Source organism: Protopterus annectens, chromosome 1.part1 (assembly GCF_019279795.1).
Source record: "Protopterus annectens isolate FY-2018-M chromosome 1.part1, PAN1.0, whole genome shotgun sequence".
Taxonomy (NCBI): domain Eukaryota; kingdom Metazoa; phylum Chordata; order Ceratodontiformes; family Protopteridae; genus Protopterus; species Protopterus annectens.
This window is the reverse complement of record NC_056726.1, coordinates 19,640,626-19,667,821: the sequence shown is the minus strand read 5'-3', so window position 1 is coordinate 19,667,821 and position 27,196 is coordinate 19,640,626. Positions and strand designations below refer to the sequence as shown.

Sequence of the window (27,196 nt, the reverse complement as noted above, 5' to 3'; positions counted from 1 at the left end):
CCTATTCTTGTCAAATCTTCTGAATGTAGAGTCTGTATGCCCAACTGTCACGACACCTATAGTTAAAGCATTTCCCTGTGTGAAAGCAGACTTAGTGGCCCTTATGAGCACAACAAAGCTAAAAATATCAGGGTGAACAAAGGACCAAAATTTGTGGCAGTTTTTAAATATTGTTCTTATAAACGGTTGCTAAAATAACAATTTTATATTAGTATGCATTTTTGGAGGAATACAAAGTTCAAAACTCAAATATTCGTCTTGCCAGAAGTAGGAACAGACTAAAAATATGAGGCAAAAATCTGGACAGTTGTGTGGTATGTTGTTGTTTCACCAAAAACAAAGTAATAACACCTATCCCAAGCTAGTTCCTGAGAAAAGGTTCATCTGCTTTCCAGTTATCAGCAGTCCTTTCCCAGATATTACAAATTTTAAAAGTTAGATGGAAAAAAAAGTTAAAACTGCGTGTATTGTTGTGTGCACTATATGGCTGGGAAAATAGGAAAGCTGGTAACTCAAGCTTTAACAATCTAAGGGAAGGGCCTTCTCAGTTTATTTTTTTTTTAATGCTCACTTTTATGAGCAGATGAAGAGAGACTGGGGAGAATTTTCCAAGTCAGCATTTACCGTAGGGGTGGGCAACTCGAGACACTTACTTTAAAATCTCAGCAGGGACTGCAAGGTTGGGGGGGGGGTCCAGAGCAGTACACTACAGCAGTAACAGCAGTCTCAGAGCTGTTGCAACTTCCAGTGATTACACACAAACTGCTGACCCTAAGTAAGAAATTTCATTTCTCAGATCCACAAGTCAGCTGGATTTAATTCCTTTGCAGTCAGTGAATGGAAGACAAATGTTTAACTGACCCTTTCCAAAGACTTTAAAACTCTCAAGAAAAGTTAATTTTGTTTGCTTGCATATGTTCTTTTCTTGCTGAGTTTGGGGTCAGGCACTGGAGCCTGTGTAGCATTAAGTAGATGCCCTAGTTTAGAATGTAAGCCTCTGAATGTGGAAACTTGAGATTTCAAAAAAAAAGCCACTCCCAGCATTTAGGAGGATCCTTTTAAATATCAGCTGTGATGAAAGGTCTTTGATTTGTTTTTCTCTTCATACGTTTTAATTTCAAGCGTAAATGTGTCTGTCAATTTTGTTATCTCCTAAGGTTTTAATTATAAACTTTTGCTTATGTAGCTCCATTTCCCCCAGAACTTTCTCATCCAGTTCTCTGACGTATAGAAAGCTATTTTTTCTTCTGCTTTTCATAAATGAATTGTGAATACTGGAGGAATTGTCTCTCTTTCAGAGGACAACAGGAGCGCAGATGTGGTTAAATGATTTGTTTAGCCAAGAATGAAAGCTGGCTTATGAGAATCAGACTAAAATGTTGCTCTTGCACCACATTCAGTTTTGTTTTTTTAGTCTGAATTCTGACCGCAGTGTTTGCTTTACACAGTTCCTTTATAATGCGTTAGTTGTGAGTTACTGTATATTTATTTACACCTGAGTATAATTTCATTTGGGAATGCTATTGAGTATAAAATGTACCTAATTCTCATCTTTGTTTTCTTACAGGCCATGGAGTTACTTGTTGAGAAGGCAATCAGCAGTGCGTCTGCTCCTTTAAGTCCTGGTGATGCTCTAAGGAGAGTGTTTGAGTGTATTGCTTCCGGTATAATATTGCCTGGTAAGCCTTAAATATATGACTAGTTATAAAAACCTGATTGTTTTCTATCCATTAACTAAGTACAGAGTGGCTTTTTTAATAAACATGCTAACTGGCTAAGCCTGTTGGACACGAGCCTCCCTTTTCAGAGGCAACCCTGGAGCACTATCTGGTTAAGTGACTTGCTCGAAGTCACTTAGCATGCAAGTGAAAGTGGAAAGAAATTATGTACCCTTGGCTCCAGGAAGCAACACATTAATATCTCGCAGCCTGGTTATTTTTTCAAGTCTAGGTATATGGTTTGCTATAAAAAGTTGATTGATTCATTGTGACCTATTAATGAGTACATAGTGGCATAAGTTTGCATTCCCAGTGTGTCAGTTTGACATAAAGAATCAGAATATGTACTTTCAGCCTTTAGTGTGGAGGGAGAAATAGAGCTAAATATCTCTACATGAGGCTGAGAAAAACATTTATTCTATGCAGCACCACTTAGAGTTCAGAGTAATCTCATTTAGCAGTTAGGTATTTATTGTAAATATTATATTGCAGACGTCAGTGGTACATGTTATAAAGGGGAGTGGTAGTGCCACCATCTTCAGTTTGTTTTTACTGCACAGAGCAGTCAGGAACCTGTTAATGATCTCCATAGCTGCAGAAATGCCCATTTTAAGATTTTTTAGTATTTCTGTCATTTGCTTTTAATTTTTATTGTGATTCCCTGATTAGAGATTTAAATTTGAGGTTTTTCTCAGGCTGATTTTTGTCCCCAGGAAGAGGCACTAACAAGTTTGCACGTGGCTAGTGGATTCAACCAACAGATTTTCACCTTAATTGTCTCTTCTGTCTTGAACATTCACATTGTGTCTTATTGTAAGCTGTGCACTTAGTCAAAAATTAAAACTTTTTCTTGTAGAGGATGTACCCGTGGTACTTTGGAGTCCGGGAAGCTTCTAGTATTGAGATTGAGAAGTTGACATCCTTTAATCTCCGCATAGGCATCTCAAGTGTATGCATCCATGAATTCTAAAGTCTTCGAAAGATGTATAAAATACTTTTGCAGACAAAGAGTATGCATGTCCTTTGTAACCCATCAGTCTTGCAAGTGCCTGAGGGTGTCTGTTCCAAAGATGCCAGTGCTAGTCAAACCTCGTCCTGACATCTACAGTTTTATCTACACCTGCTGATGCCTTCTGAAAGCGAACAGTGGGGTACTGACATTTCAGTCTCTGTAGGCCTCTCAAGGTTTTAGTGCTGCATCACAGTTGGAAACTAATTTCTTGAGTGCTGACATTTGGCCAGTGAGTTCCCCAGCCAGTGAGAAGCCTGCCCTCTTTTCAGATATTCCTGCTGTTTATGTGCTTGAACCTACAGGCCCTTGATGGAAAAAAAATGGCCTCTTTTTTGGCAGTAAATTAAGTCAGGCAGCTTCCTAAATTGCATCTGGTTGGCATAAAGCCTCTGGCATCAGTCCTCTTAATGTCCCTGTTAGCAAATGTAAGATTCTCAACTTACAGTTGTCTTTTCTTCTGCCAGATGATGATTCGATCATCCTGGAGGTGGAAGACACTTATTGCTTCCATTTGCAGTGAATTTAGGAAAATTTCTCCAGTTCCTTGCACAACTTTCCTGTTCACTTTTTTGCCATTTGGGATTTTCGCTCGTCCAAAGAGTATTTATAAAAATGAGTAGTCCCAGTCTTTGCCTGTGTCTGGCTTGAAGGGCGCTCACATTTGCCTGTACCTGGATTTACTGATTCATCGAAAAAAAAATCCCAGTAAGTGTTGAATGTCGCACTTAATTATGTTGACTCACAGCTTCACCAGGCTGGGATTTCCCGTTAACTAATAAAAGTCCAGTCTCACCCTTTCTTAAGCCAGATTGCTGGGACCCATCTAGAAACAAAATAATTTTAGTAACTTTCTCTAAAAGAAAAGATGTATGTGCTGGCTGTGTTATTTCCCCAGGCTACAACCCTTCCCTTCATGACTGCACTGTTGTGTAGGCTGTAAGTTACATGTCCTCTGTATATGGTTTAATTGGTGCCACTACCCATGAGAATTCTGCTTTGGTACCTGTGTAACCAGTGGTGACAGTGCCCACACTTCCTTGAGATAGTTGTCTACTTCAGCACCTCAGATTATTGGGAATTTTAGAAGTGGATGCTACAGCTAAAAGCCAGATGGGGAATGCCCCTTGGCAAAATAGAAGGGAACTTGACCTTAGTCACAGACACCTCTAACCAAGAAGGTATTAGTCATTATTTATATTTACCAGGCTTACAGATTCATCTTATGAGCAAATGTCCTGAGACTAATTGCAGGCCATACCATCTTAATGTGGTATGTTAACAAGCAGTCTCAGGTGCTGTGCATTTTAGTATTATGACCTGACATCTGGCATCAAATCAGAACATGTCTCCATGCCTATTGCATTCATTCAGCTCAGAATATGTTAGATCATTTCGGCAGATATGTGCCCAGGCCTGATGACTGGAGGCTAAATCCAAATGTCTTCTGCAAACTGATAGTAATCTAGGGCACTTCAAAGGGAAGCCTGTCCCCCCTCCTCCCCCAAATAAGCTGCCAAATCCCAGTGTTGTTGAGGTATCCATGCAGGAAAGCCCTAGAAGTGGATGCATTTTCCATCCCTTAGAATAAGGGCCTTGTATGTGTGTCACCTCTAATTCCCAAAGTATGTAGGAATGCAATATAGGACAAAACTAACCAAGTTATATTTGCTGCATAGTGAGACAGCAACCTTTAGAAGCAGTCATACCGAGGTCCAACCCTTAGCCTGAAGTCTTCTGTCCCAGTAATAAAGAGCCATAGTGTACCTGTACCTATAACACAAATGTGTTGCTACATTAAGGATGCAGCTTGATTCTACAGTGTAAATCCTTTCCCACATAAGTCCTTAGGATCATAAAAAAATGCCAGAAAATGTACAGTGGGAAATTTAAAAAAAAATCTTTATCACAATTAAGTACATGCACTTATATTAATAGAAAAACATGGTAACATTTGCACTTGTTATTTCTGTGCAATACACATATGATGTCCTGATTGAGAACACTGTTGAATTCTCTACAGATGGGTTATCTACTGCTGACATCCTGCCAGGGTATCAAAGGTTAACCTTCCCTGGATCATATTTCCAATGTATGACCTCGGTTCGCAAGTGTAAGGTATATAGGCAGGCATATGAGTGTAGATCCTCAAATTGTCTCGCCGTCAGCCATAATGCAGGTCGTGCAGCATTTTTTCTGATAGTCGCTTGTTGGTACCGTTGCATCCTATAAATTAACAGGTAAGTGCCTTATTCCTTTACTTTTTATTGTTTTGCTGTATATGTATTAGATGTCAGCAAGGAGGGTAAGTGTGAGTGTGGTAGGCAAATTCCCTACAAAGACTTCCATACCAAGTGTCTCTCTTGCCTTGGCATGGAAGATGACTACAAAGCCTGCTTCATTTCCCATCCTTTATGCCCAAGACTTTGCAATCCTGTTCATCTTCGCTCATCACTTTCTTAGAGACCTAACTTCTGAAGCATTTGGCCTACCCAAAGATTGAGAATTCTGCCTCTCCTGACCTACAAGAAACTTGGATTCTGATGTACCTGCTGAGGTTACAGAACTCGTAGTATGTCCAACTCCACCTCTGATGCCCAGTACTGTGACCTCGCTGGAGTCTGTTATAGCATCGGAGAGTCTTACAACTGAGGAGACTACTTCTACAAAGAAGGGGGACCGAGAATCATCTGGTTTAGAGGGACCAGAAAGCATCCCACAGATTTTAGTCAGGGAAGATATTCCCAGAAAGTTACTTGAGATTCATCAGGTCTCTGAACTGCTCCGCTTGTTTTAAGCAGATGTTACACCAAACACGAAGTGTCAGAAGGCAAAGCATGCATGCCTCTTCACTTCCGTAACATCTCTCGGAGGTTGGCACTTCTGCCTCTTTTTCTGTCCCTCCAGTCCTGGAGGCTTTTTTGGACACTTTCTAGTCTACCTATACCGCTCCTGATTCACAACCTCCTGCTTTTAAAAGATGACAGGTTTTACAAAGTTTCCGATGACCTTAAATTACTGTATATAAGAACCCTTTGGCAGACCCTTCCGTAATATCTGTCCATTTTGACAAACCTTCTAAATTGCTCCCCAATGCAAGTACCCTCCCTACAGAGAAAGACAGCAGGGCCATGTATAGGTGGGGGGGGGGGGAAAGGTTTATACTTTCCCTAGTCGTTCATTCAGGTCTACTAACTACCAGACCCTGATGCTCAAGTACCTGATATTCATGTTTCACTGTTGCAGTCATTACATTTGGGTAATCTGCTTGCAGGTTGCCCTCAGTCGGCCTGATTAACAAAGTCTTGGGTCCTGCGTCGGTTGCTGTCCCTTCTTCCATGACTTCAGGTCGTCAGGGGTATAAAACATGCAGCCGACACCATTACATCAGTCTTTCTTGCTGTGCAGTGCCCGAAGCAGAAGCAGTTCGCAAGTGCCGGTCGGCCGACTCCTGAAATTTTCGTTTTCAAGTTTCCGAACCAAAGTCTTCAACATAAAGCTAAGTACCCCGTTGGGGAAACTTTTTCTTGCTCCTTTCCGATGTCAGTAAAAGTTAGTAATTGCATTACTTGTGGAAAGCAAATACCTCATAAGGATTTTCATTCATACTGTATTCCTTGCCTAAGCCCTGACCACGACGTACCTTGATGTCGGTTTTGTGCTTTATTTAATCAGCACACTATCCGTCGTCTGTATATTTTTGCCTCTACATATTTCAGTTCTCAGTTTAATTATCCAGAAATGTCATCGGTTAGCCATCCGACTACCGGGATTCCGAAAAAAAACGCAAAGATAAAGACAGAGACAAGCCACTGAGGTCCAAAACTGCTGACGCTTCTCCTAAGCCAGTCACCAGTTTTCCGGCACTCAGTGAGGCGCTTTCGCAGCCTCTGATGCCCGCTACTTCTGATTCGCAGGCCTCTACTGAGACCCTTTTGGAGTCTGGTATGCCGGGAGATACTTCAACTATGGAACCCACGGATGTCTCTACCTTGGATGGGTCCGGAGCCGCTGTGCAGGCACCGGCTTCTGAGAGTGTATTCAGGCCTACAGACTTGCATATTAAATCAATGCCTCCTTCATTACTAAGGCCTAAATCTCTCGATCCATGTCTAATAAAACCGACGCCCAGGCCACATGCTCAGGCCCCTATGCCTAAAAAACAAATGATAAAAACGGCTGAAGATCTAATAACTGTAATCAGGGGTAGTCAAACCCCCCCCCCCCCCAAGAGGCCTAGGGCTGAGCTTGATTATGAATCTTCTGATCAGGATTCTCTTTCTTCTGATGACCTGGATTTGTCCTTACCTACTTATGAGGATTCTGATGTAGATGATTCTATTCCCTCTGCTTCCCTCCTGAGGATTTTTCTTTTGGGGAAACCTTACATACTTTAAGGGAGCATTTTTACTGGGAAAGCCAGGAATTTTCTGATTCAAAAAAGAGGCTTCGGGATTTCCTCCTCCTACCTCAGCATAGGCTTTTGGCTATTCCTCCTGTACTAGACATTGTTGATGTTTTCTCGGAATCCAGTTTGGCCCCTGATTCCCTGCCTCCTGCTCCTCCTGACAGATACTACAGGGTTCCTGAATCCCACAAGTTCCTTTTCAGAAATCCTATTGCAGATCCAGAGACTATTTCTCAGGGACCCAAGGGCATTAAGGCTTCTACTGCTAAAAATCCTACCCCTTCTGATAGAGACTCCAGGGCGCTGGATAGTTGGGGTAAACAGGTTTATACTTGAGCAACCTTGGCAATCAGAGCTTTAAACTGCCAATTTCATATGTTAAAATATCAGCAACATGTCATTGGACTGCTTAAACAGAAAATTATTTTGATTCCTGACTGTGTGAAAAATAAAGATTTACAGGACTTAATGCATTCTGCTGAACAAGTTGGAAAACATGTTTTGCAATGTGGTTTTGATTCTTTAGAGGCCTCTTGCAGGGTTGCTGTTACTGGGTCTGTGCTTAGAAGGCATTCTTGGCTTAAGGAGCAATCTTTGCCTGATCATGTTAAAGCTAAATTGTTGGATGCTCCTTTAAATCAGGACCGCCTGTTTGGCAACAAGGCTGAAGAAGTTCTTAAAAAGATGGAAGATAAAGCTAAATCTATGCATACTGTTAAAGATTTTTTACAAGTGCAACCTCCTATATTTAGTAGGCACTGGCCTACTAAGAATTGGTCCTTTCCAGCCCCTTCCAGGTCTTCTCAAGCCAAACGAGACACAGCAAAAACCCCAGGTTTCAGTCCCAGGGGACTCCCAGAACTAAGCAGTGGGGGACCTCCACTTCCAAATCTGGGAATAACAAGACACCCCCTATGGTAAACGGTCTCAATGACTTCCTTTTAAAATTTCCAAGCACTTATCTTCTGACCGCCCCTTTGGGGGGAAATATTGCTCTTCATACAAAGAACTGGGAACTCATAACCCAGGACAAATGGGTTTTAAATATAGTGTCTCAGGGATACAGATTTCATTTCCACACGTTGCCAGCACCAAATGGGTGGCTGGACCTGCCCCCAAATCAGTGGGCAAAGGCTCAAAAACAAGTACTTTCTCTCTTAAGCATGGGGGCTATTCAACTGGTACCAGAAGAGGAAAAGAGACAAGGTTTCTACTCCAGACTTTTCCTGTTACCCAGAAAAGACAAATCATGGCGTCCAATCCTGGACCTGTCTACGCTAAACACCTTTCTGGAGATTTCAAAATTCAAGATGCTGACACTTCACCAGTTACTTCCTATGCTAGGCAAAGACGCCTGGGTGGCAACACTCAATATAAAAGAAAGCATACATGCACATCCCAATCACGGAATCTTGCAGAAGATACCTACGTTTCAAAGCAGGCTACATGCATAATCAGTTCTCTGCACTGCCCTTTGCCTTGTCTACTGCAGGGTATTCACAAAGTGCCTGGCTCCAGTTATTACATTTTGCAGGCAAAGAAGTATTCAAATATACCCATACCTGAACGATTGTCTAATTCAGTCAGAAAGCCAGGACATACTTTTGAATCATCTGGCGATTGTAAAAAGGGTTCTAACTTGTCTGGGGTACACCATAAACGAAAAGAAATCACAACTGGTACCCTGTCAACAAATTACATTCCTGGGAGCAAGCTTGAATACAACTTCCCAGATGTCTTACCTCACGCCAGAAAAGCAAATTCATTTGATAACCTATTTCAAACAAGTGGCCACAAAAACCCTTCTATCTGCAAGACAAATACTGCAAGCCTTTGGGTTCATGGCCTCCTGCATTCTTCTAATTCCATATGCAAGACTGCATATGAGGAAACTACAGTGGTATCTAAAAAGCCTATGGAGTCAACATTCTCACAGCCTAGAAACAGTGATTCCTATCATACCTTGCCTATGCCTAGAGTTCCTCTGGTGGGCAGAGGCCTGCCACCAAAACAAGGGACTACCATTCACACTACCCCCTGCCGCCCAAACCCTAACAACAGATGCATCAGACTATGCATGGGGGCTCACCTGTCAGGAAGTGCATTCAGGGTAAATGGAACCCGAGTCAAATGCACCTACATATCAATCAAAAGAAATGTTAGCTGTACAGAATGCTCTGACATCCTTCAAGGACTACATTCTTTCAGGACAACTAATGGTAAAGACAGACACCACGGTTATGTGGTACATAAACAAGCAGGGGGGGTACACATTCCTAACCCCTCTGCAGACTAGACATGGCATTGTGGAACACAGCGTTGAGCTACCAAGTGCACCTACCTGATAAGAGGCCTAGGGTGGAACAGGAACAGGAGTTTGATAGTTTTGAACAGTGTTCACAGGCTTCAGAGTCTTCTGTGGAAGACTTGCAAGAGTTTCCTACTTATTCTGATTCTGATGTGGATGATTCCACTCCTTCAGCTTCTCCTCCTGAGGATTTTTCATTTTCAGAGACTCTTCACTCCATGAGGGAGCACTTTAAATGGGAAGGCCAAGATTACTCTGACTCCAGAAAAGGCTTAGGGAATTCTTGTTTTGCCCCAGCATAGGCCCTTAGCTATTCCTCCTGTGTTGAATGTGGTGGAGGATGTTTTTGCAGAGGCTTCTCTGAACCCTGATTCCTTGCCTCCTGCTCCTGTTAAGCCTGATAGGTATTATAGGGTGCCCGAAGCTCACAAGTATTTGTTTAAGAGTCCCAGGGCGGACCCAGAAACTGTTTCTCAGGGGCCTAAAGGTGTTAAAGCTTCTGTGGTTAAAAATCCTGTACCCTCTGATAAGGAGGCAAGGGCTTTGGATAGGTGGGGTAAGAAGGTATATACTTCTTCCACTCTCGCCATGAGGGCGTTGAATTGTCAGTTTCATATGCTGAAATATCAAAATTATCTCCTTTCACAATTGAAATCTAAGGTGGATGCTTTGGCGGAAGGTATTGAGTGTAAAGAATTGCTGGATTTGGTTCATGTGTCTGAACAAGTGGGTAAGCATTCTTTGCAGTGTGGTTTTGATGCTGTTCAGGCCTCCTCGAGGGTGGCTGCTACTAGTTCTGTTCTTCGCAGACATGCCTGGTTGAAGGATCAGAATTTAGCTGAGCATGTTAAGACTAGGATTTTGGATGCTCCTTTACAGTCCGATGTGTTGTTTGGACCGCCTGTGGAAGCAGTTTTAAAGAAAATGGAGGACAAAGCTAAGTCTATGCAGACTGTTAAAGATTTTTGCAGGTGCAGCCTCCAAGTTTAGTAGAAATTGGCCTGCTAAGGGGTGGACATATCCTGCTTATGGTTCCCAGTCTAGGGGTAGGTCTAGACGTGGTAGGCAGGGCTCAAGGTTCGTTTAGGCCTAGATCAGACAGTTCACCTGCTCAGACTTCTGGTGAGGGCAGGGGTCAGTCCTTTCGTAAGCAGAACCAATGACCTGCCTTTTCAGCTGCCAGTGGAATCTCGTCTGGCAGCTCCTTTGGGAGGAAGATTGTCTCTTTTCAAGGAAAATTGGGATTTAATCACTCAAGACAGATGGGTGCTGGATATTATTCATCACGGTTACAGATTTTATTTCCACACAATGCCCCCTTTCAAAGGCATGCCAGATGTTCCTCCTCCACAAAGAAAAGAGGCTCACAAGCAAGTTTCTCAGTTACTCCAGATAGGGGCCATTCAGCCAGTCCCTGTATCAGAAAGGGGCTTCGGATTTTATTCTCGCCTGTTCCTAGTACCAAAGAAGGGGAACACGTGGAGACCAATTCTGGATTTATCTATCCTCAACACTTATCTGGACATTCCCAAGTTCAAGATGTTGACGTTACAGCAACTGTTACCTCTGCTGGGCAAGGATCACTGGATGGTAACTTTGGATCTCAAGGAAGCTTACCTTCATGTGCCTATAAGGCTAAGTTGCAGAAAGTATCTGCGGTTTGAACTGGAGATTTTCATTATCAGTTCTCTGCATTGCCCTTTGGCTTATCTACTGCTCAGAGTATTCACAAAGGTTCTGGCTCCAGTGATAGCTTACTTCAGGCTTCAAGGAATTCAAATCTATCCTTACTTGGGCGACTGCCTGATTCTGGCTCAAGAAAAGGAACACCTTCTACAGCATCTGGAATATGTCATAGCAGTGCTAAGATGCCTAGGGTATTCTGTGAACGAAATAAAGTCCAGTCTAGTACCCTCTCAAGACATGTGCTTTCTGGGTGTGAGACTGAATACAGCAGCTCAGATGGCCTTTAACCCCGGACAAACAAAAGAGTCTGTCACTTTACTTCCATCAACTATCTCATCAGTCCGTGCTGACTGCAAGGACAGTCCTTCAAGCATTAGGGTTCATGGCATCTTGTATTCTGGTGCTTCCCAATGCCAAACTGCATATGAGGAAGCTGCAATGGTATCTCAAAAATGTATGGACACAGCACTGCCAAGATTTGGACACTGTCATTCAAATAATACCTTGCCTTCAAAAGGAATTCTTGTGGTGGGCTCAGGAATGTCACCTAAACAAGGGACTCTCTGTGACCCGGCCAGAGGGGAGTCAGATTTTAACGACAGGTGCCTCGGACACTGCTTGGCGAGCTCATCTAAATGGAAAGTGGATACAAGACAAGTGGCTTGCCAGACTACAGCATCTACATATCAACATGAAGGAGATGTTAGCAGTCCAGTTTGCATTGATGGCGTTCAAGGAGTTACTTCTTCCAGGGCAGGTGTTGATTCTGACAGACAACACAACTGTCATGTGGTACATCAACAAGCAAGGGGGAACACATTCTTATCCTCTATGCAGGCAAGCAATGATTTTATGGGAGACTGCGTTAAGCCTGCAACTGACTCTTCAGGCAAGGTTTCTGCCAGGAGCACAGAACTCCTAGCAGATGTATTAAGCAGACAAATCATGGATCCCCACAGTGGAAACTGGATCTTCATGTATTTCAGAAATTGACAGTGTCATGGGGAACTCCAGACATAGATCTGTTCGCTTCTCCACTAAACCACCAGCTGCCAAAGTATTGCACAAAGGGGTTTCATCACACAGCTTGGAAAGTGGATGCTCTGTCTTTCAGTTGGAAAAACCTTCATGTCTATGCCTTTCCACCTCTACCTCTTCTTCCAAAGGTATTACTAAAGGTCAGACAAGACAGGCCAAGGATGATTTTGATAGCTCCAGATTGGCCTCGGCAACACTGGTACCCACTTCTAAGGAGTCTTGTAAAGAAGCCTCCATGGCCTTTACCTCTGATTCCTCATCTGTTATCTCAGAAGGACGGTCATCTGCTCAATGTCAAGCTTCAATCTCTTCATCTCACAGCTTGGCATATTCTGTGTTGAAGCACGGTAGGTCTCAGCTTCCTCAACAAGTTTTAAATGTGATTATGGAAGCTAGAAGGCCTAGTACTAGGAGAGTGTACGCAGAAAAATGGAAGAGATTTTTTTTTTTGGAGTACAGCAAAGAATTTGGAGATTTCAGAGCCTAATTTGAGTGTGGCTCTTCAATATCTTACTGAATTATTGGACAAAGGTTTGTCCTTCTCTTCCATAAAGATTCATGCTGCAGCAATTTCAGCTCACTATGATTGTGACCCACCTTTGTTTCGCATCCTTTGTTCAAGCAGTTTCTTAGAGGGCAAAGAATATAAGACCCCAATGAGAGCTCCTACTCCTGCTTGGGATCTCAATTTTGTGTTGGAAAAACTTACTCTACAACCTTTTGAGCCTGCAGCTACTGCTGAATTGAAATATTTGTCATGGAAGACTGCTTTTCTGTTGGCTATTACTTCTGCAAGAAGGGTGTCTGAGTTGCAGGCCCTTATGGCAGTAGAGCCCTTTTGGTTTTCCATAAGGACAGGGTTTCATTACGCACTAATCCTTCCTTTATGCGAAGGTGGTTTCTAGTGTGGCTTTAAACCAAACTATTCATTTGCCTCGTTTTTGCAGATCCTCAAAATAAAGGGGAAAAGATTTTGCACACTTTAGATGTACACAGGCAATTGCGTTATTATTTGAGCAGGACTAAAGATTTTAGGCAGTCTCAGCAGTTACTTGTTTCTTTTGCTTTGAGTTCACAGGGCAAGCCTGTGTCAAAACAAACTATTTCTAGGTGGATTGGCTTTTGCATTGCATTTTGTTATTCCCATCATGGCAAAGAGGTTCCAGCTGGGATTAGGCCTCATTCCACTAGGGCTACTGCCACTTCAACAGCATTTCTACGGGGTGGCAACTAAGGATATTCTGGAAGCAGCTACTTGGAGTTCAGTGCATACTTTCTCTAGGCATTATCACCTGCCTATATACTCTAAGACTAGAGCTGGTTTTGCCACAGCTGTTTTACAAGGCATGTTGTCAGCTCCTGCTACTTTATAATTTGCCAGCCTCCCTTACCTCTGCTTTGGGATTCTACCCAATAGTCAGGACTGCAGCAAGGGAAGACGAAGAACATAGTACAGTTTTGTACCTACCATAAATGTAGATGTTCGAGGATTCCCTTGCTGCAGTCCAACCCTCCCTCCTTCCCTCTGTGTTTCAGGGTGGTTGTGTAGGTGAGTTTTCATGCTTATATTTTTTGTATATATATATTACTGTATATATTGTACATGTTTATTGGTGCAGGTTGTTTTTGGGACTTGTCTTTTTGGGTCTTCTGACATCTGGGGCAAGAAAAGACTGAGGAAATGACGTCGGTCATGCGCATTAGTACCCTGACGTACTGACGTCAGTCTAAGGCGCCATGACCGACGTCAGCCTTATACTCTGGTATTCGGGCCGACTGGGACGCGGACTATACCCAATAGTCAGGACTGCAGCAAGGGAATCCTCGAACATCTACATTTATGGTAGGTACAAAACTGTACTTTTTGCAATGTGGTTTTGATTCTTTAGAGGCCTCTTGCAGGGTTGCTGTTACTGGGTCTGTGCTTAGAAGGCATTCTTGGCTTAAGGAGCAATCTTTGCCTGATCATGTTAAAGCTAAATTGTTGGATGCTCCTTTAAATCAGGACCGCCTGTTTGGCAACAAGGCTGAAGAAGTTCTTAAAAAGATGGAAGATAAAGCTAAATCTATGCATACTGTTAAAGATTTTTTACAAGTGCAACCTCCTATATTTAGTAGGCACTGGCCTACTAAGAATTGGTCCTTTCCAGCCCCTTCCAGGTCTTCTCAAGCCAAAACGAGACACAACAAAAACCCCAGGTTTCAGTCCCAGGGGACTCTCAGAACTAAGCAGTGGGGGGGGCCTCCACTTCCAAATCTGGGAATAACAAGACACCCCCTATGGTAAACGGTCTCAATGACTTCCTTTTAAAATTTCCAAGCACTTATCTTCTGACCGCCCCTTTGGGGGGAAATATTGCTCTTCATACAAAGAACTGGGAACTCATAACCCAGGACAAATGGGTTTTAAATATAGTGTCTCAGGGATACAGATTTCATTTCCACACGTTGCCAGCACCAAATGGGTGGCTGGACCTGCCCCCAAATCAGTGGGCAAAGGCTCAAAAACAAGTACTTTCTCTCTTAAGCATGGGGGCTATTCAACTGGTACCAGAAGAGGAAAAGAGACAAGGTTTCTACTCCAGACTTTTCCTGTTACCCAGAAAAGACAAATCATGGCGTCCAATCCTGGACCTGTCTACGCTAAACACCTTTCTGGAGATTTCAAAATTCAAGATGCTGACACTTCACCAGTTACTTCCTATGCTAGGCAAAGACGCCTGGGTGGCAACACTCAATATAAAAGAAAGCATACATGCACATCCCAATCACGGAATCTTGCAGAAGATACCTACGTTTCAAAGCAGGCTACATGCATAATCAGTTCTCTGCACTGCCCTTTGCCTTGTCTACTGCGCCCAGGGTATTCACAAAGTGCCTGGCTCCAGTTATTACATTTTGCAGGCAAAGAAGTATTCAAATATACCCATACCTGAACGATTGTCTAATTCAGTCAGAAAGCCAGGACATACTTTTGAATCATCTGGCGATTGTAAAAAGGGTTCTAACTTGTCTGGGGTACACCATAAACGAAAAGAAATCACAACTGGTACCCTGTCAACAAATTACATTCCTGGGAGCAAGCTTGAATACAACTTCCCAGATGTCTTACCTCACGCCAGAAAAGCAAATTCATTTGATAACCTATTTCAAACAAGTGGCCACAAAAACCCTTCTATCTGCAAGACAAATACTGCAAGCCTTTGGGTTCATGGCCTCCTGCATTCTTCTAATTCCATATGCAAGACTGCATATGAGGAAACTACAGTGGTATCTAAAAAGCCTATGGAGTCAACATTCTCACAGCCTAGAAACAGTGATTCCTATCATACCTTGCCTACGCCTAGAGTTCCTCTGGTGGGCAGAGGCCTGCCACCAAAACAAGGGACTACCATTCACACTACCCCCTGCCGCCCAAACCCTAACAACAGATGCATCAGACTATGCATGGGGGGGCTCACCTGTCAGGGAAGTGCATTCAGGGTAAATGGAACCCGAGTCAAATGCACCTACATATCAATCAAAAAGAAATGTTAGCTGTACAGAATGCTCTGACATCCTTCAAGGACTACATTCTTTCAGGACAACTAATGGTAAAGACAGACACCACGGTTATGTGGTACATAAACAAGCAGGGGGGGTACACATTCCTAACCCCTCTGCAGACTAGACATGGCATTGTGGAACACAGCCTTGAGCTACCAAGTGCACCTACAAGCTCAATTCCTGCCAGGAAAGTTAAATACACTGGCAGACGGACTAAGCAGAAACCTCATGGACCAACACGAGTGGAAACTGGAAACAAGGATTTTCAACATGTTGACAAGCAAATGGGGGAGCCCAGACATAGACCTATTTGCCTCCCCCCAGAATTACCAATTGGACAAGTTTTGCACAAGGACTCCCCACAAACAAGCCTGGAAAGTGGATACTCTGTCCTTCAACTGGAAAAACCTATCAGTCTACGCCTTCTCCCGCTGCCTCTTCTCTCCAAAGTTCTACTAAAAGTCAAACAGGACAAACCAAGGATGATTTTGATTGCTCCAGACTTGGCCACACCAACTCTGGTGCCCCCTCCTGCACAGTGTCAGTTATCTCCATGGCACCTGCCTCGACCCCTTCCCTGTTGTCTCAGCAGGAGAACCAGATTCTGCACCCTCAGCTTCCAACATTGAACCTTGCGGCCTGGCTAATTACTTAAACTCTCCCTTATCATCCCTCAGCAAACCTGTGGTGGATGTCATCTTAGAGGCAAGGAGGCCTAGTACTAGAAAATCTTATGCTGAAAAATGGAAAAGATTCTATGTCTGGAACCAATCTCAAGGTATGAGCACAGCAGCTCCCAATTTACCTCAGATTTTGCAATACTTAACTGAGATGCTTCACAATGGCCTGTCTTTTTCCTCCATTAAAATCCACGCCTCAGCCATTTCAGCTCATTATAACACGGAACCTCCCCTTTTTTCTCCTCCTCTGCTCAAGCAGTACCTCAGAGGGGCCAAAAATTTGAGACCACCCAGGAGAGCTCCAACACTTTGTATTGGAGAAACTCACTGTACTTCCTTTCGAGCCAGCTGCTACTGCAGACTTAAAATTTCTTTCTTGGAAAACAGCTTTCCTTTTAGCAATCACTTCAGCTAGAAGGGTATCTGAATTACAGGCCCTTATGGCAGTGGAGCCTTTCATCATCTTTCATGCGGACAGGGTGTCACTCAGGACCAGTCCATCCTTCATGCCCAAGGTAGTATCCAGTGTGGCTCTTAATCACTCCATTCATTTGCTAACCTTCTTTCCCAATCCACAGAACAAAGGGTAACAGATTCTACATTCCTTGGATGTGCACAAACAACTTAGATTCTACTTGGACAGGACTAAACCTCGAAGAAAATCTCAACAACTGCTGGTAGCATTTGCTGCAGGGGCAGAGGGGAAGGCTATTTCATAACAAACCATTTCTAAATAAATAAGCCATTGCATTCATTTCTGCTATAAGCACCATGGAAATCCTACCCCCAGGGGATCAGATCTCACTCCACCAGGGCTGCATCTACTTCTGCAGCCTTTCTCAGAGCCGTCCCTACCAGGGACATCCTAGAAGCTGCTACCTGGAATTCTATACATACTTTCACCAAGCATTACCATTTGCCAATTTTCTCTAAATCCAGAGCTGGCTTTGCCACTGCAGTTTTGCAGGGCCTTATAGCTGGTCCTAATGCTATCTAAATTCCTCCTCCCATTCTTAGCTTTGGGAATCTACCCAAATGTAATGACTGCAACAGTGGAACACGAAGAACATAGTACAGTTGTGTACACTTACCATAAATGTAGATGTTCGAGTGTATTCACTGTTGCAGTCCTGGTTACCCTCCCTCCAGCCCCCTGACTTCTTTTGGCTATACCTCTTCTCTCCTTTTCAGTGCTTAAAAGCTTTTTGGTATATTTGCTTTTTTGTTGGAGGTATAACCTTGTATATTTATAGATTTAATTGCTTCCCATTAGGGGGACACCTGACATCCGGGGCACGAAAAACTGATGTAATGACGTCGGCTGCATGTTTTATACCCCTGATGACCTGACGTCACGGAAGAAGAGACGGCAACCAAAGCAGGACCCAAGACTTTGTTAATCAGGCCGACTGAGGGCTACTGCAAGCAGATAACCCAAATGTAATGACTGCAACAATGAATACACGAACGTCTACATTTATGGTAAGTGTACACAACTGCACTTTATTGAATTATAGCACCCTGTATGAACATGACTGAAATATGTTTGCTATTAGAACTGCAAAACCTATAATTACTCATCCTGCAAATTTGGAAAATGAACTCTGATTAGAAGGAAATACAGTGAGTGACCAGCATTGCTGTACTACCGTTTTTTTGGGGGTTTTTTTTGCTTGGGGCGTGCCCTTCCCCTCTCCCTGTTACTTGTATATACAAACTCCGATTTCTGTGTCATATAGAGTAGGGGTACTTGGGCTTAGCATATATTGCTCATTTTGACAAAAGCTTACTCATTCTACTGATTACTGTAGTTCCTACCCTTGTAATTTCAAAGGGGTACCCTGTGAAAGGTGCTGTGAAAACTGCGTGCGTATTGCTTAAGTGTGTTGCATTTTCCTTTTTAAAAATTTTGTTTAAAAAGCAGAACACTAGAATGTTTCTCATAAGCTTTTTCATTATTCTGCAGTGCAGTGCCTTCTCTTTGTTTGTGTGAGGTGTTCCAAAAAGCATTGTATTCAGTTTTCCTGTTTAAGAGAAAGTAAAACAAATCTTTATGTATAAATATTTTTATAGCTGAGGCAAACGTCATTCTTTTCATTAGAGAGAGGTTGGAACGCCTGCTATATATTCGCAGATAAAGATTCTAGTTGTCTACTGATGTACTATGTTCTTCATCTGTAACTATGTTTGTAATTAATTGCTATGTTAATCAAATTGTTAAACAATATGTAAATCCAATATATTTGTCTGTATATTTTAACTGTGGAGCTTTTCTCCCTGGGCCTCTGCTGAAAATGGGCCTGCGTCCAGTCGGACACTCCCAGTCAGCAAATGTAAATAAATAAATAAATAAATAAATATGTTGCTTGCTTATTTATTCACTTAATTAATTTCTTTGCCCATTTACTCAATTTACTTACTTGATTATTTATTGTTACAGGTGGCCCAGGGCTTCTAGATCCATGTGAAAAGGACCCAACAGATACTCTATCTTCAATGACAATACAGCAGCGTGAAGATATTACCTCCAGTGCACAAGTAAGTATCACTAACTGGTATAACTTGTGCTTGGTTTGCATTTTTGGGTCTTATTTGAGCAGTTTTATTAAGCAGGTCATAGCTGCATAGACCCTCCCCTCTTTGTGTTGATTTTGCTAGCATAGCTTTTCCATACACCTAGCAGCTCATGTACTCCTTTATAATCTTCACACTTGTTAAGAAGTCCTGGTAAGGTGAGCAGGTTACAAAATAATGTGTAGTTATTTCTTGGCACTTAAAGTAATCTGAGTAGATTAATGTGTCTGTTTATGTTGCTGTATTTTTTCCTACAGAACTTTTTTTTTTGATGCGTTTCAAAGCTTCCACAGTATGGTGACTAAAAGTCTCCTGGAGCATCATCTTTATTTAGACCTTACTTTTGTTGCAACAAAGTGGCACAAAGTAACACCTTCATAGGTTCATAGGTTAGTACTAAGCTAACTGCCCTTGCGAGCAATTTATTTAAGCCTAGCCAATTATCCCTTGTGAGACTCAAACCCTGCACCTTGTGTTTTTAAGGCAAACACCTTAACCATTAAGCCACCCTCCCAACCCTAAGCATTTTTTATTTCTTTTAGCCTTTAAGATGACTAGGACTCCTGTGAGTTTTGTCAGGACTTCAGTAAGATTCTACTTTCTTGACAACAGAAGGTTCTTCAAGATTTTTTTGACTAATGCAAAAAAAAAAAGAAAGAAAATTATAAAAAAATAGAAATACCATTTGTCATCTTCCTTATTCTAGGAAACAGAAAAAAGATCCTCTTCTGCCTGGGAGCTTTGACTTTGGCAACATTTGCAGTAGGTAACTGTTGTCATTTTATCTTGAGCCCCACCTCAGCACATTACTGAAATTTCTACATTTCGTGTTTTGGTGACACTTATGCTTGCAAGTGCCAGATTAAGAGTACCTGTACCTTGTATTCCCCATTTATTTTATTGCTGCTAACACACTTCTGCCAGCCATTGACACTTCCCACAGGTTAGATGTGCATATAGAAGTGAGCTTGTGAATGTACAAGTGGACCCTCCAGACAGAGAGGCCTAGTACACATACAAACCCTGATGCACACGTCCCACTACCAGGTCCCTCTTTTACTCAACGTCTGGCACCCACTTCCCTTTTTTTCATTTACCTTCACATTGTGTGACTTTAGATAATCCTGTGCTGGAGCTTGTTCTGTAGAAATAGCTACACACCCCACCCTTGTTTCCCCAAGAATTTTGAAGATGCAGAAGATGTTCATCATTCCCACTGCCTCAGTGGCATTTTGAGTTATCTGCCAAGGTAATGCAGTACTGGCCACCTTTCAAAACCTCAGTCTCCTTTCCTTCTCTCTTTCTGTGACAACTGATTGGCTGAGCACATCCTCGGGGAAGTCTTTAGCTGTCAGGGGAAGTGAATGTTCAGTCTTTTTCTGCCATCCAAAGAAGAAAATTTTCTGACTGTTCACAGGATCCAGTGCTGATTTTTCTACTTTACTCCTCAGATAAACCCCATTTAAGGCCCCCTTCCTCTCATTTTATTATTAGATGCATTGTTCTTTCTATTTAAAAATATGTATATTTAGTTACTGTAATCCTTGTAGACAGCTCTCCTTGTAGCAGTGTTTATTTGGCTTCTTATCTTTGACAAATGTTTGTTTTACCATTTGTGAGGAAGCTTTCACCTTTTCTGTCAGAATTGCAGCGTGTATGTATGCTGTTAGACAGTAGATGCCTGTTTTTACTACTGTTGTGCTGCTATATTTTCTTTATTTTGACAGGAAAATATCACAGAATGTGGATTTTTTGCAGCATTTACACATTGTTTACCATGTGTGTGACTACAGTTTTCCCACAAATGGTTATTTGAATGTATTGTAGAGATTTTATACTCTCTAAGAAAATATAGTTTAAATTGTTCTTAAATGTTATTTATGGCAGTTTAATGTGATTAAAGTGTGTGGAACTAATTTAACACGTTTTGTACATTTGCTCCTCTGATGTTTGGACTTTGTGTACTGGAAACTCTAACTTCTGTCAGTTGTAAAAGAATCATGAACACATTTTCAAACTTTTTTTTTGTATAATAGAGTTTGGTAGACTTTATCCAGTACTGTTAGTATATTTTTTCACTGGTGTTCTCTCCTCTGACTTGATGGATCCTAATTGTGGTAATCCCCCCCCCCCCCCCGGCCATGAAATCCAGTTGTACCTAAAAAGAAGAAATAAAACAGAATATGCCTCAGCTTACAGTTAGTGATTCTGTCAGGGCCACTACTCTGCCTGCAGACTGTATACCTTTTACCCCATCTCCCTCTAGTGTAACTTTGCTGGCCACTGTGGAACAGAGGATGTTGTTTGTGTTTTCATGTTGCAGTCCTGATTTGTGAGATTTCTTCTGTGGAAGCCTTTGGCAAGCCCAAATACTGGATTCTTTTTTCCCCTCCTCCTGAAGCCAGCTGACCCCCTATCCAGTGTCACTACATTTGGGTATAAAGGGAGTCTGCAGGTGCCATGACTTCAGTTCTTTATTACTGTCAGAGCCTGAAACACAATGCTAGTCAGTGCGTCAGTCAGTCTGAACCAGAGAAAAAACATCTAAAGCTAAGTTTGGGAACTTTTCATGTGCTTCTTGAGTAATGTCAGAGAAAGTTAACTGTCGCTGCTGTGGCAAACAGATGCCATACTGGGATTTTCATTCCTTTTGTGTGACTTTTTTGGGGCCAGAACGCGTCATTCCTGTTGGTTTTCTGCTCGCTTTAATAGCAGAACTATCAAGCGTAGGGCTGACTTTCTAACATAACATTTCAGTGAGTCATCAGGACATTTGCATACCATGTCACCTGTTGGTCAGGTTGATGTAGATCTCCCTAGGCAGAAAAAGGAAAAGAGCTTCAGACTTAGAACCTCAGACAACGCTCGCTCACCATCGGCCAGTCTTGCAAGGGCTTGTGATTGCCAAAGACGGTGAGAGGCATCTTTGCATACCCATTTGACATCTGAAGTGGTGGCACAGATCCCTATTGAGACCAAGTCAGAGTCTGATATGACTCTGGGTCTCTCTGCTTCCTTACAAGCTGAAGGACTTGTCTCATTGGTTGGGTCCATAACCACTTTATAGGCTGCAGCTCTCGACAACTGCTCTAAAACAGACAGTGGCTCTTCACATCTTCAGGAGATCACTTCGGCCTCCCTTTCGCAGGAGTTGGTTCTTGTAGGTACTAGTTTAGAGGGAGAGGTACTAGTTTAGAGGGTTTCCTTAGGTCAAAAACCTAAGGTTGTTTATAAAGAAAGCAGCACCCACCTAACCTCAGCCTAGGCCTACCAGCTCCCACTTCCAGGCCTGCCAACAAGAACCAGTGAAGTTAGCCGAGGATTTGATTTCCTTTCCTTGGTCAGGTCCAGGCATTTTCCTCCCATTGAAACATTCCCTGGTAAAAGAAAGAGGAATACCCCAACTCAGGAATTTTTTGATTCTCTTGACTTGGAGGATTATTTTGATCATGATGAATCCACCCTTGAGGAGGGTGAATCTGTTGCTTTCTATGGAGATTCTGACTCTGAACAGAACCTTGCATCAGCTTCCCCCACAGAGAATATTTCCTTTGGGAAGATGTTGCATACCCTGAGGGAGCACTTCAAATGGAAAGCTCAGGACTACCCCCAGTCCAAGAAAAGGATTAGGGAATTCCTTAATCTCCCTGAGCATAAATCCCTTGCCATTCCCTATGTTTTAGAGATGGTAGATGGTCCCTTCATAGATTCTTCTTTGCAACCCGAGTCTCTATCCCTTATCCTGAAAAGCCTGAGAGTGATTTTACAGGGTTCTAAATTCCCACAAACACCTTATTAAAATCCCTGTGGCAGATCCTGAAGTAGCTCTTCCAAAAGCCCTTTGCCTATAGACAAGGGAAGCAGATCCTTAGGCAGGTTTGAAAAGAAGGTCTACACCTCTGCTACCCTCATCATGAGAGCTTTGAATTACCAGTTTCATATGATGAAATGCCAGGTGACTGTTCTTGAACAGATGAAAGAAAAACTAATGGGGATTGAAAGTAAGGCCCTCTCAAAGGAGTTAATGGATCTATGCAACTCCTGCTGTCAGGTGGCCAGTCATTCTCTGCATTGCGGCTGTGATGCTGTGGAAGCCTCCAGAAGGGCAGCAGTCTTAGGATCTGTCATTAGAAGACATGCCTGTCTGAGGGAGCAGTCCCTCCCTGAGCATGTCAAATCCAGTCTCCTAGATGCCCCCTTAGACAAAGATTTTCTTTTTGGTCCTAAGGCTGAAACTGTCCTTAAGAAAATGGAGGATAAGGACAAGTCTATTTAAACTGTCAAGGACTTCCTTTAGGTCCAAGCCCCTCGATTCAGATGGAATTATCCTACCAAACATTGGTCCTTTCCATCTCCCCCAGTCTAAGCCGAGACAAACAAAACAGCTTAGGAAAAGGGGTCGTAGACAGCACCAGTGGCCTAGACAGTGGCAGTCTGATTTTAGTAGGCTTAGGGAGCAATCATGACTCTTGTATGGCACTCTATTCTCCCTTCTTCCCCGCCCTCCAAGCTGGGGGGGAGTGACTGTCATTTTTCTACAAGAACGGGACTCTCTTATTTCCCGGATATGTGGGTGCTAAACATTATTCAGAAAAGCTACAAACTCAAGTTCAAACAACCCTTGATTTTCTCAAGCTTTCCAGACATTCCTCCAAACCAAAAGAGGCCTTAATCAAAATATAACTTTTGTGCACTCCGAGTTCTGTGGAACTTGCACCAAAATCCTTATGAGGAAAAGGTTTTTACTTCAGACTTTTCCTAGTTCGCAGAAAAGAATGTACCTGGAGGCCAATTCTAAACCTATCAAGGTTCAACCATTTTTTACAGGTCCAAAAATTCAAAATGCTAACTCTCCAAAAACTACTATGATTACCACCAGTGCCTTCATAGTAACCTTAGATCTAAAAGATCCATTCCTCCATATCCCCATAGAGGAATCATACAGAAGGTTCTTATGCTTCAGAGGAGGTGTGAGGCATTGCCAATTCTGTGCTCTGCCCTTTTGGTTTATTTTTTGCACCCAGGGCCTTCACAAAATGCCTAGCCCAGTGATAGCCTTCTGCAGGAGAAAGGGTATTCAAATTATTCCTTACTTAGATGACTGCCTCATTCAGGCAACAAGTGTGGAAAAACTCAAAGCAGACATGCTTTATACCAAACACTTGCTAACCTTTGTGGGGTTCACTATCAATACACAAAAATCTCAAGCCTCACATGCTTGATTGTGTTTCTAGGAGCCTTACTGGACTCAACCCTTCAGGAGGCTTTCCTTCCTCCATACAAGTTACCTTCCTAAACCCTTACTTAAGAAAGATCTTTGACAGGACATACCTCACAGCCAGAGAGCGTCTTGCCCAAGGGATACTTGGCCTCTTGCATTCTCATGATCCTTCTGGCCAAACTACATATGATAAAACTGCAGTGGTATGTCAAAAAATGTGAGATGACAGCATTCACAGTCTCTCATCTTTTGAATAAAACTGCATTCTTACCTCAGGAAAGCTGATGCATCCTCCCCATTTTCTTTCTGGGAGGTGACACAAGCCATTAGAGGAGGATAGTGTGACAGAGTTCTTCATATCCTGATGTGCACTGCCAGCTCAGGTTCTTCCTAAAGAGGATCCAGAGTTTGAAAGACTTTGCTATAGGTAGAGTGGGGTTTACTTTGTCTGTGTTGAACCCTTTCCAGGTGGATTTCTTGATGCCCTCTGTAATACTATTGGGTAGCTAACTGCCCATTAGAAGCCACTTTTAATGGGTTGAATTTGAGCCTTGTGCTTCCTTTGGTGTTAGGGCATTTCAAACCAGACGTCAGAAGTTGATTCTGAAAGGCCTTCTCCCTTCTGAGGTGGGGTCTGCCCAATCTGCTACAGTTGCTTCATCTGTTGCATTAGCCTCTCTGAGTAAGAAGCAAGACAAAGCTAAAATCAGGCAGAAAGAAACGAAAGGCACACAGAAAAAAACAGATGAAAAGAAAAAGGTCCATGAACTCAACAGATCCTTTTGGTCCGGATCCAAAAACGCAGCAGAAGTTAGAGCAGCTGTACCCTCTGGTCTGACCTTCCTCTCCTCAGTAAGTCCACACTTTCATTCACCTATTTTACGAGACAAGAGACACTACAGAGAACACGTTTGGTGGAGTCATCCTTGAGGGTCTGTTCAGTCATCAAGGATCCTCATTGAGTTCAACGTTGATAGAATGATAAAGTTTTTGATAACGCAGATTTAGCCTGGGATTCACTTGGCACCATCCCTTGCAAACTCACCGGGTATGGGTTCAATAACCCCTCCTCTTTTTTTCTCCAGTAATGTGCCCATGCCAGAGCCAACAGTCCAGTAGAGTTAGTCTCTAGCAGCAGCCTTGACTTTTATCAACTCCGATGCACATGGATAAAGATGGGATGACTGCCCCCTTGGCGCTGAGGAGTCCTCTTCATCTTCAGTTGGAAGGCGACTTCCTTCGGCCCCAATTGCAACCTCAGCCTTTGAGGATTTTGAGAGGGTTTTAAATAGTCCAAAGAAAAAGGCATTATCCCTGGCTTGGTTCCATCCCAGCCTCAAGGGGGGTATAGTATTGTTTCTCCTTTTCATTCTATTCGACAGGGTGTAGTCGGTACCTAGAGCTTTTGAAGCAGTTTACTACATGAACTCCCAGTCTCCGATTTAGACCTTTCTGATTGTACTCCATCTCAGGGTCATAGAAAACAGATATGCAGACAGATGCACTTTGAGTCCTCTCTGGAGTCATTGACCGAAGATAGGGATCTGGGTGAAAGTGGAGACTCCCCTAGATCCCCCTTGGATGACGCAACCTTTGGTGTGGTCCTTGAGTTAATGAAACAGCGAGGGAGTTGGTCCACCAATGGTCCTTCACCGAAGGAGTCTGTATTCCTCAAAGCCTTTGGTACTGGCTCATCTGCATTCCGGGTAGTACTGCCTACTGACATAGACATTATGGCTCAACGAGCATGGAAGGACCCTGATGTAGTGAAAACAATCCCAGGATATTAGCAGCCTCTAAGAACAGGAAGCACTGGAGCAAAAGTCCGTCAAAATATGCCATGGTGGTAGGACCAAATACTAAGAAGGAACTGAAAGAGCTGCACTGGTTGAGTTTTTATTAGAATCTAGAACAGAAGCTGCTGTTAAAAAAGGAAAATTAGTAGGATATGTAAAATATTGCACAATAACTATAGGAATCAATCAGAAGAGGTCAGAAAGATTGGGAAGAGAGGTAAGATGTGCAGTCCACAATGAAACAATGAGAGGACATATGTATAGCTCCCAAATATGCAACAAAGTCTAGAAGATTTAGGATTTTTGCCTGGAAGTGTTTGCATAGATACCTTTATACCCCAAGCAGACTCCAGAGAATTGTTTTCCTCGGGTATATGACAGTTGTTGGAGGTGTGATGGGGAAGAAAAAGGTAACTGGGAACATATGTTTTAGGAGTGTAGTGAGTTGGCTTAGTTTAAAAATTCACTATAGAGTACTCTGTCAGGAATACTGGGTAAGCAAATAAGTATAACTAAGGAAATGACACTCTTGGAGCAGGTATATAGGATAAGATTGCCTAGACATAGTGAAGCCTTAAGTTTAATTGTGGTGGTTGCCAAAAAAGCAGTCATTAGAAAATGGAAATCAAAATCTAAACAAACTATGCTTGAAGTAGTGAATGTTGTGACAGAGAAGAGAACAGGAAGTTGGATCTTTGGAAAGGGCCAGGAGTGAAGTACATAGAAAGAAGTAGAAACTGTGGGAACAATACATGCCGAAAAATGTTTTGGAGGAAGAATGAGGTTTATGAAAAGGCAGAAATTGAATGTAATGTTCCTTAGATTATAGGATGTATAAAAATATATGTGGTGTTTAATGTTTGTAAATTTGAACTTATAAATGTAAGTTTGCCTGTGTCACAAGTGATAATTCAGTAAAGGTGCTAAAAAAAAAAAAAAAACCAGAAGGAACTGTCTGAAGAAAGTTCTTCTGTCCAGCCCCCTAATAGGGAATCAGACACTGTCGGGTAACCTGCCAGAGGATGTTCAAAAGACTGTGGACTTCAGCTGTCTACCTTTCAATCTACGTCAAATGTGACCATGCACATGCTATTTAATGCAGCTGATGGTACAGCGAGGGCAGCAGGAAACCAGCTTCATGATGTGCTGGCATGTCTGTTTTTTTTTTTTAACCAAAATTAGATGTGCTGACCAGGAGCCAACAGGATGGTA

At 42.6% G+C, this 27,196-nt stretch overlaps 1 protein-coding gene across 1 annotated transcript in view; it reads left to right on the top strand.

Moving 5' to 3' along the window:
- Positions 1-27,196, top strand: part of ZFR (zinc finger RNA binding protein) — a 1,793,456-nt gene that overhangs the window by 1,750,332 nt on the left and 15,928 nt on the right. The window contains exons 26-27 of the mRNA XM_044085369.1: positions 1,568-1,679; positions 18,834-18,931. Of these exons, the coding sequence (XP_043941304.1) occupies positions 1,568-1,679; positions 18,834-18,931 (210 nt within the window). The remainder of the gene's footprint in view (positions 1-1,567; positions 1,680-18,833; positions 18,932-27,196) is intronic.